The 10,068-nt window shown below is 44.1% G+C and overlaps 1 protein-coding gene across 1 annotated transcript; it reads left to right on the forward strand.

The window, feature by feature from the left end:
* The first annotated feature begins 605 nt into the window (after positions 1-605).
* On the forward strand, positions 606-3,999 carry LOC111255670 (cytochrome P450 71A1-like). The gene is made up of 2 exons (XM_022824563.1): positions 606-1,639; positions 3,057-3,999. The coding sequence occupies exons 1-2, from the start codon at positions 713-715 to the stop codon at positions 3,687-3,689; spliced, it is 1,560 nt and encodes a 519-aa protein (XP_022680298.1). The 5' UTR covers positions 606-712; the 3' UTR covers positions 3,690-3,999.
* Positions 4,000-10,068: the final 6,069 nt, after the last annotated feature.

Consider the following 10,068-nt stretch of genomic DNA (forward strand, 5'->3'; position numbering starts at 1 on the left):
CCCATCCTCACCACACACACAAACTTTTCAAAAAATTTCACATCTCAAATTTACATCGAGTCGTGTTACCAATTGATGCCACACCATGCGGCCATGAACCTCTGACACCTATGCTCTCCAACTACCTGCCTGGTCTGCTGATCATGCAGTAGTCACTTGAAAAAGACACGGTTCGGACTTTGGAGTGCTCCCAGTAGGGTAGTACATATATGTGCAAATAAACCAGAGTTTGGAGACGGTAAAAGATCATCCAAAAAATACTTTTAAGTGTATACGGGGTGAAATGCGAAAGCTGAATCCGCCAGAATGCGGATCTGAACAAAGAGCACAACACACAGAGTGAAATTTCTGCCACATCGAACAATCTGCCAGTGCTCAAGTCGTCGTTCCTTTTGCAAAAGCTGTAGCTTCATCTGCACGTGTTTCCCGGGAGATGATCAGACGAACGTCGTCGTCGTTCCCTCGTCACCGTCTAGTTTTCTTTGGCTCAAGTCGTCTCTGATTTCCCCATCTTTTCCCACCGAGTGACACTGCAGCTTCCGCACGCGCTCCACCGCTTCACCCGCCTATAAGAAGTCCGTAAGCGCCCCGGCACAGCACCAACTCGCCAGGTCTACTCCTCACTTAACCAGCCATTTCCAGTCTTCACCGCCATCAGCCGTCTTGAGTCAGCACCGCAGCAGCCTATCTAGCTCAATTATACGTACCAATCATGGAGCTTCCACCATGGGCGTCTTTCCTCGGTGTGGTGCTCGCCACCGTGATGCTTCTCAAGGCCATCGTCGGCCGCCACCGCCGCCGCCGCGCGTACAACCTCCCGCCGGGCCCCAAGCCGTGGCCGATCATCGGCAACCTGGACCTGGTGGGCGCGCTCCCGCACCGCTCCATCCACGAGCTGTCCAGGAAGTACGGCCCGCTGATGCAGCTCCAGTTCGGGTCGTTCCCCGTGGTGGTCGGCTCGTCGGTGGACATGGCCAAGTTCTTCCTCAAGACCCACGACGTGGTGTTCACTGACCGGCCCAAGACCGCCGCCGGCAAGTACACCACCTACAACTACCGCGACATCACCTGGTCCCCCTACGGCGCCTACTGGCGGCAGGCGCGCAAGATGTGCCTCACCGAGCTCTTCAGCGCCAAGCGCCTCGAGTCGTACGAGTACATCCGCGCCGCCGAGGTGCGCGCGCTGCTGCGCGACCTGCACGCCGTCTCCGGCTCCGGCTGCGCCGTCATGCTCAAGGACTACCTGTCCACGGTGAGCCTGAACGTGATCACCCGCATGGTGCTCGGCAAGAAGTACCTGGACAAGGAGGTGGCTGCCGGTGGGTCTTCCGTGACCACCCCCGAGGAGTTCAAGTGGATGCTCGACGAGCTGTTCCTGCTCAACGGCGTGCTCAACATCGGAGACTCCATCCCGTGGCTCGACTGGATGGACCTGCAGGGGTACATCAAGAGGATGAAGAAGCTCGGCAAGATGTTCGACCGGTTCCTGGAGCACGTCGTGGAGGAGCACAACCAGCGGCGGTTGCGCGAGGGGAAGAGCTTCGTCGCCAAGGACATGGTCGACGTGCTGCTGCAGATCGCCGACGACCCTACCCTGGAGGTCGAGCTGAACAGGGAGAGCGTCAAGGCTTTCACTCAGGTGAGTTGTTGTACATGATTCCGATCCTAATCTTCAGTAGGATTATTCTGATTCTATTAGTTCGGTTTTACTCGCATACATCAGCAAACATGATAATTTCGGACCTTGTGTTGCACGTTACCAATAACTAATCACTTAGTTAAACAACTTCAAACATCATTTCGCTACCAATAATTAACCGCATCAGCAAACATGATAATTTCAGATCAGGACCTTGTGTTGCACGTTACCAATAACTAATCACTTAGTTGAACAACTTCAAGCATCATTTCGCTACCAATAACTAATCGTATCTGAACTGAAGAGCGAGAACACACAGTTAGTAACCACACATTCTAAACCCACCAGCCTCCATTGATTATTTCATTTTTTATTCAAACTTCCGAAGAACCTTGAGATCCATGTGCTATGGGTGTCCTGGCCCGCCATCTCGTCGTTTTCAGGATCCGAAGCACTGATCAACGGACCTCCTTGTCTGAATTTTTTTTTTCTCGAACACGCAGTAGAGCTGCATATCATTGTATTAATAGGAAAAGAAAGAGTCAAACAGAGACCTGAGCACACCCACATACACTAGAACCTGAAGATCCTAATCACTTTTGACAAGAATAAAAAATGACCACGAAAAAAAAAGCCAAGAGCTGAGGCCTAATCAACCCCTCTGACAGCAGGCAGGGGGAGGCACTCAGCTCCAGCCATGCTCCACAGTTGGGCATCTTCTCTGGCAAAAGTCAGAGCCGTAGTAACCCTGGGGGAAGCCTCATTAAACACACAGTCATTGCGATGTCTCCAGATGGTCCAGGCTCCAACGATGATAAGAGAGTTCAAGCCTTTGCGCCAATCGCCATCCACCTCATTCTCCACTCTCATCACCAGTCATTCAGAGAAATGTCAGTTGGTTGCGGAGCAAGGGTCGAGAGACCTACTGTAGGATGGAAAATCAGAACTATCTAGCGAAAACACACCCGATGAGGAGATGTTGGATATTCTCATCTTCTTGTCACAAAGCGGGCATCGAGCAGGATGTGGGAGTCCACACTGAGCGAGCCCATCTGTCATGCAATAGCGATTGTGGGCCACTAGCCACATGAAAACGTGACATTTGGGAGGGGCCAATGATTTCCAAATTCGTGCATATGGCTCAAATAGGGTGACGCCCTTAGCTGTGTACTGTCCGGATAATGATGTCTGAACTTCTCTAGGGATGGGACTACATACTTCTAGTTGATACAAATAGTGCTTTGATAGATACGTCGCACCACCTGCACAAGAAATGCTTCATTAGTAGACATGCTCGAAGCAACAAATGCCGCAGTCGGGAAAGAACACTGACGGCGACAGCATCATCCAATTCACAAATTTTACTTTCCGCCGTGCAAGAATCATACTTAACTACCACCACAAATGGCATGTGCAGGACCTCATCGCCGGCGGAACAGAGAGCTCTGCGGTCACCGTCGAGTGGGCCATCTCAGAGCTCCTCAAGAAGCCCGAGGTCTTCGCCAAGGCAACAGAGGAGCTGGACCGTGTGATCGGCCGCGGCCGCTGGGTCACGGAGAAGGACATTCCCCAGCTCCCGTACGTGGACGCCATCGTCAAGGAGACGATGCGGCTGCACCCGGTGGCGCCCATGCTGGTGCCCCGCTTGTCCCGCGAGGACACGACCGTGGCCGGCTACGACATCCCCGCCGGCACGCGCGTGCTCGTCAGCGTGTGGTCCATCGGCCGAGACCCCACGCTGTGGGACGCTCCGGAGGAGTTCATGCCGGAGCGATTCCTCGGCAGCAAGCTTGACGTGAAGGGGCAAGATTACGAGTTGCTGCCGTTCGGATCCGGCCGGCGGATGTGCCCCGGGTACAGCCTCGGCCTGAAGGTCATCCAGGTGAGCCTCGCCAACCTGCTGCACGGCTTCTCGTGGAGCCTCCCCGATGGCCTCACCAAGGAGGAGCTGAGCATGGAGGAGATCTTCGGCCTGTCCACGCCGCGCAAGTTCCCGCTTGAGGCCGTCGTCGAGCCCAAGCTGCCAGCACACCTCTACGCCGAGGCTTGATCGATGCGTGTGTCTTCAGTACACAGGCGTGGTTCTTGCGTTGCTGCCCAGTGTCCACTTGCTGCTTGCTTTTTTTTTTTGTTGCTGTTACTCTACTAGTATGTAAGTTCTTCTCAAGGTTTGAGTGGTGTATGGCGTTATGACTATAGCTAGCGAAATAACTTCCCTAAGCAAGTGTAGCCAGAGTCCACAACTACATATTGCAGTCATATCCAAGGTTCGTAAGTCTCTTTGGCCGCTATTTTGCAAACTTGATAATAACTTCTTCGTAGATAAAGCTATTTTCTACCACGGATATCTATCCATGATTGAAAATTATTGTATGCTGCAATCTTGACACAATCCCTCGTAGCAACATCTATCTATTATCTTAATACAATAGTGTTAAAAGAAGTCACCACGTTTATCGAGAGGGTCTAGAAATTCCCACGTTAATCAAAAAAGAGAAGAATATGCACCGTTAGATTTTATGAAGGTCTAACGGTCTAAAATTAATTAAAGAATTCATGTTGTAAACAATTAATAAATATAGCAACATATATAGCTAAACAACGATGCTAGCCTAAATTGAACTTGAGTAGTCCTACAACCTACGGCAAGGGAAAACAACATGGACGAACAAATAAAATAATCGCAAGCACATAAGGGGAGAAAGAAAGTCAAAACATGCATCAGTCTTGGAAGGGAAACAAACCAATACCAAGAAAAAGGATCCATAACGTGGTAGTTAGAATCCTAGGAAAAAACCGAGTACATCTCTATGGTTTTGAGCCTGTTCCAAACAATTAAAGATATCAATTACATCCATACTGGGAAGTCATGAATCGAAGTCGTTTTTCCCTATTAGAAAATTACAGTAGACCCTCAAGAGCATCAACCTTGGAGGCAAGCGTGGAAAAGCATAATCCTACTACCTTCAATTGCAATTTGCAATTCCCTGCTATACGGAAGTGCCAATATATCCCGCTACGGCTTATCATATCTGAGCACGGACAACGGGAACGATGACAACATCTCATGTGCATGCAAGTTGGTTCCACATAGAAGTACCGATGCTCCGCAACAGCTTCTCAAATATGAGTAGGTGCATCGTGAAAGTTGAAGACATGGAAAACAATAATCCTGCAATGCAGCTCTCAAATCCAAAAACTGATTGTATGGTAGGCAAAAGGACCGACGAATCCAACAGATGTGGCATAGAAGTATTGATCCAAGGGTGGTGGCCAGGCTACTAGCTAGATAGGAGTAGCCTAGCACTCCCCTTTTTGTTTGGAATGGACGGCAAAGCAATATGGATTTGACGATGCATGCATGCATGGGACAAAGTCCACAAGTGTTATAATTTCTTAACCATAAATATAAATAAATAGGTAGAACACATTTAAATTCTAAGAAATATATATATATATATCATGGCACCAAAATCATAATTAAATTATTTTCATGAGTAAGTATCCTAAAACAATGTTATATTAAATTTTCATATGAAAAGTCAAAATTAGCTACTATCTCTTTGAATCACACTAAAGACGTAAGAGTTTACTATAAACATGTGCTCTCAAATGAACACCAAATGAAGAAAACTGTTACCTACATACAACATTTTTGGTGATTCTTTTTGTTCAAGTTATAAGAATGTATTTTATTGCCCAACCAAAAATTGGAATTTTTCACTAACGCTTGGATATTACCAAATTTCAAAAACTATAAAGTAACTATGAAACTAGAGTGAAAACTATAGAAACATTTGAACTCTGCCTCCCAAATTCATATTTTGCTATTCCAACGTGTGAATGTAGTGACACACATATATTTCTCCAATTTAGTAATTATTTTTGCAAAACATGTAGTTAAAAGGTGAAGTAATTCTAATAAATAGGTAGAAATACATTTAAATTCTTAAAATGATATAATATTGCATAAAAATTATAATTAGATTACTTTTATGAACAACCATACTAAACCAAGGTTATGTCAAGTTTTAATGTGAGAAACATAAAGTTAAGTGCTCACAATTAGGAAATGAGTTCCATGTGCTACAATTTTCCTATACGTTTTATCAATTTCCCTGTGCGTTTTACGTAACCCACGAGGAAATGAGTTATTTCCCTGTGCGTTTTGTGAATTTCCCTGTGGGTTGTTTGGAAACCAACAAGGAAAATCCTATTTCCCTGTGAGTTTGGTCATTTTCCTGTGTGTTCGTTACAAATTACAATTTCCCCGTGCACCCGAAAAAACCCACAGGGTAATTGGGCACACACAGGGAAATTCCTAATTAGGATTGGACATCATTGTGAGGTCAAATCAATGCAGCAGCACGGCAGCCAGCAGACAGTACATGCATCGCGCCAGTGCATGCACGCATGCATCAACTGAGTAGTGGTCTTAAGTTAACCTTCATATCGGATGAAAGAGGCAGCTACAGGCTGCTGTTGAATCACTATGCCACAAAATATCTGTACTGCCGGGTAAAAGTGCTCTGTACTAGCGGGTGAGAGCACTCGCTAGCAACCTTAGAGCCAGCACAAATGGCGTTGTCGCCAGCATAGATCTGTGCTGACGGTTGATGTTAGCCACCCACCAGCACATATGCTTTATGTGCTGGCGGGTGCTTACATCACCCACTAGCACAAGAGATTTCTATGCTAGCGGGTGCTTATGCCACTCGCCAGGAATATTTATTTTCCCTTTCAATATATTATTTTCCATGAATTATTTATTATTTTATTTTCCGCTTGTTTTTACCTGCCAAATTAAAATATGTATCTCCAACCACATAACAACAAACTTAAATAATAAATAATTCACATTATTAAAAACAGCATTGTACATAATAGATAATTCACATTATTCAACAAACTTGAATAATAAATAATTCACATAGTTCAACATTTGGAATAGAGCTATTCTTTGCCATGCTAATATTAAAAATACTACGTCCATCTACGAAGACCTTTACATTCGTCTGCCATCAATACGTCATCTTTATCAAAGAATGTTCCATCCTTATGAGAAATCTCGCGTTGAATGAATCTCGTCATATCCCTATAAATGTTGTCGATGCCTTTATCTTCGAGCGCCACATCACGAGTGTCGGTCCTAGGCATCTACAGTATTACCATTAGGAAGTTAGCACGTGGCAGTGTATAAGAGACTTACGTCTTCGGGGTTCGTGCGGTACCTCCCATTGTTTATAAGGAACTCGCACATGTAATATCTGCATAGCACAGAGCCAGGAGGTTGCCTGTGGCACTGCACTTAAATAGAAAAATGATGAGTTGTTATTAATAACAAGTCTACATATCTAAAAAAACTAAGTTTTTATGTTCTTACGAATCTATGATATATTATTTTCATAGCTTTCTTCAGGGCACTCCCGGCTTTTATTATGTAAAGCTTGGATGTGCCTTCTAGATGGCTAGGCATCGCCGGCTAGCTCCCAAGGTGTGGTGAGCAGCGGCAAGTTTGTGAGAGTTGCGATCTTGTCTCTGCAAGGAAAAAGATCATCTAGTGGAGACGAGAAAAGTGGTTGAAAGTGACCCGGCTTGTTGGAAGGGAGTTGAAATAGACTCGTATTCCAATAAGCTCCTCAACGGAGACGTAGGATTCATTGCAGTGAATCTGAACATCGGATAAACAAATCCTCATATCTTCATTTGGTTTGTTTCATTTGTTGATTTCTAGCAATTTACTTGTGCTTCCGTTTCGATTTACTTGGGTGTGATTGTATTGTGTGCAAGGACTACTTTGCCCTGTTGGAAATCATCTCCAGAAGCCTCTCTCCAAGTTTGGTTGGTGCTAGAAGTCAAGGAGGGACTCGAGCAGCACTTGGTGTGCCACCCTACCTGGACCGGTCTGACCGGTCTAGTGAACTGGTCTGACCGGTTTGGCTTGGGCAATGCTGCTGAGTAGGTTGAAGTTTTACAAATTGGTTAACTCGCCTATACACCCCCCTCTAGACAACATCTCGGTCCTTTCACACCCGGCAACGTCTTGGTCCTTTCACACCAGAGGAGATGGTAAGATATATTAGAAAAACTGAAATGGCAATTCAAAATGTTCTAGCTATTTGGGATTTTGACATGCGTTTCACTTATGTATCCATGGGTTTCATCCCGGAGCTATGCATGACACAAGTATGTTGTACAATGCAATTAGAGTGGATGAAGAATTCTTCCTACATCCTCTTCCTACATCCTCCACAAGGTAACATCGTCTTTATATAATTTATGTTTTACTTGTCCCAATGTTGAACAAATAATAACTTGTATTATCTTCTCATTTTGCAGGCAAATACTATGTCGTTGATGCGGGTTATTCTAATCGCCCTAGATATCTAGCTCTTTACAAGGGTGAAAGGTATCATTTACCCAAATGGTATAGGGGTATGGAACCAAAGACTCCCGCGGAAAGGTTCGATCGTATTCACTCATCTATTCGCAATGTTATTGAGCGATCATTTGGACTATTAAAAATAAAGTGGTAAATTCTCTACATGATGCCACCGTATCCCATGTACAAGCAAAAGATGATTGTTGTGGCTACTATGGTCCTTCACAATTATATTCGTGAACACGGAAGTGAAGACATTGACTTTGATCGGTTTGTCGTGATCCTAATTACATACCTACTATCCCGAAAAGGTATAACAAATATGTAGTTTCTCCCTTAGCGTCCCACCGGTCTACTTCCAATGCCAACACTCCAACTATGGATGTATTTTGTGATGAGTTGGCCACCGCTCTTTCTCTTGCTTGGAACTAGTTAATGTTTGTGTGGTTGATTTTGTAATATCATTTGGTGCCACCTATTAGGTATATTAAATTTTGATTGGAACAATGCTATCTATATTCTCCAATATGAAAATTATCCATGGGTAAAAGAAAGATGAAGCGTGACTATTCCCACTATTCCCACTAGTTCCCACTAGATGGGCACTGTAGCGTCACGGGAAAAAAACCACCCAAGGGTAAGAGTGACTATTCCCACTAGTTCCTACAATTCCTGAAGCTGGATTTGCATCCGGTAGCTAAACAGGTATATAGCTCCTTATTTTCCTGTAGTTGATGGAGCGAAGTTAAAAAAAGGTAGAGTTAGTGGAGTGGAGCTATTTTTTTGAGTGGAGGAGTCCTAAACACGTCCTTAATGTGCCGACTTGATTTTGCTTCGTTTGGTGAGAAATAAAATGGGGACCTAATTTCTAAAATACAAGTATTTTTCTTCCGAAGTTTTCGACTCCTTTGACATCGAATTACATTTCTTGGATTAACGTTTCTCAGACATGTTTGCTCCACACGTCATGGTCACAGTTCTGAAAAATTTTATTAGCTACCACCTCTTACTTTTAGCCTCGATTTTTTCACTACTCTAACTTTAGTTTGGTCACAAATCAACACCAATTTCTTAGCCAAAAATGGCGTTGCTCCTAATTAGAAGTGAGTCATCAACGCCGCATTACTCAAACTAAACAGTTCAATGTTTAGATAAATAGTTTTTTCCTATTAATATAAAAATGTGCGGCTCTCCTACAGAAAATAAAATTGAATAGTTACATGTTGAGATACAATCCCCTGGATTTCCAAACAAGCCCTGCACTCCTGCAGGGAAGAACAGAGCAATGCAACTAGCACACCCATCGGATGTCTTCATTTGACTACACCTAGAAAGATAGTTCCAGAGATAAGACAGGAAACTCGATCCTACGTTAAGGGCTTGTTTGGAATGGAGGATTGGAAAACACAGGAAAGGGAAAAATACAGGAATCGGAATGATATGTGGTGGCAAAACAGAGGAATGGAAACATATAAGAATTTCAGATGAGTTGGTGTTTGGAACTCAAGAATAGAAAAGGGTAGGAAAATTTGGAAGTGAGCAATTTAAGATGAGTTGGTGTTTAGAAGGAACGTGATTTTTATTTTCATTTTCAAGTGGTACTAATTACTAATAAGTATGCTCACTTAGTCACTGCACAAGAAATTTCCTATACTAGGGGTGTTTGGTTACAACCCATCACATCGAATGTTTAGATACTAATGGGGTGTTTGGATACGCGGTGCTAAACTTTAACAGTGTCACATCGGATGTTCGGATGCTAATTAGGAGAACTAAACATGAGCTAATTATAAAACTAATTGCAGAACCATATGCTGATTCGTGAGATGAATCTATTAAGCCTAATTAATCCATCATTAGCAAATGGTTACTGTAGCACCATATTATCAAATTATGGACTAATTAGGCTTAATAGATTCGTCTCGTGAATTACACTCCATCTGTGCAATTAGTTTTATAATTAGCCTATATTTAATACTCCTAATTAGCATCCAAACATTCGATGTGACGGGTGTTAAATTTTAACACCCTATGCCAAACAGCCCTA

This window comes from Setaria italica, chromosome II, assembly GCF_000263155.2.
Source record: "Setaria italica strain Yugu1 chromosome II, Setaria_italica_v2.0, whole genome shotgun sequence".
NCBI classification, from domain to species: Eukaryota; Viridiplantae; Streptophyta; class Magnoliopsida; order Poales; family Poaceae; genus Setaria; species Setaria italica.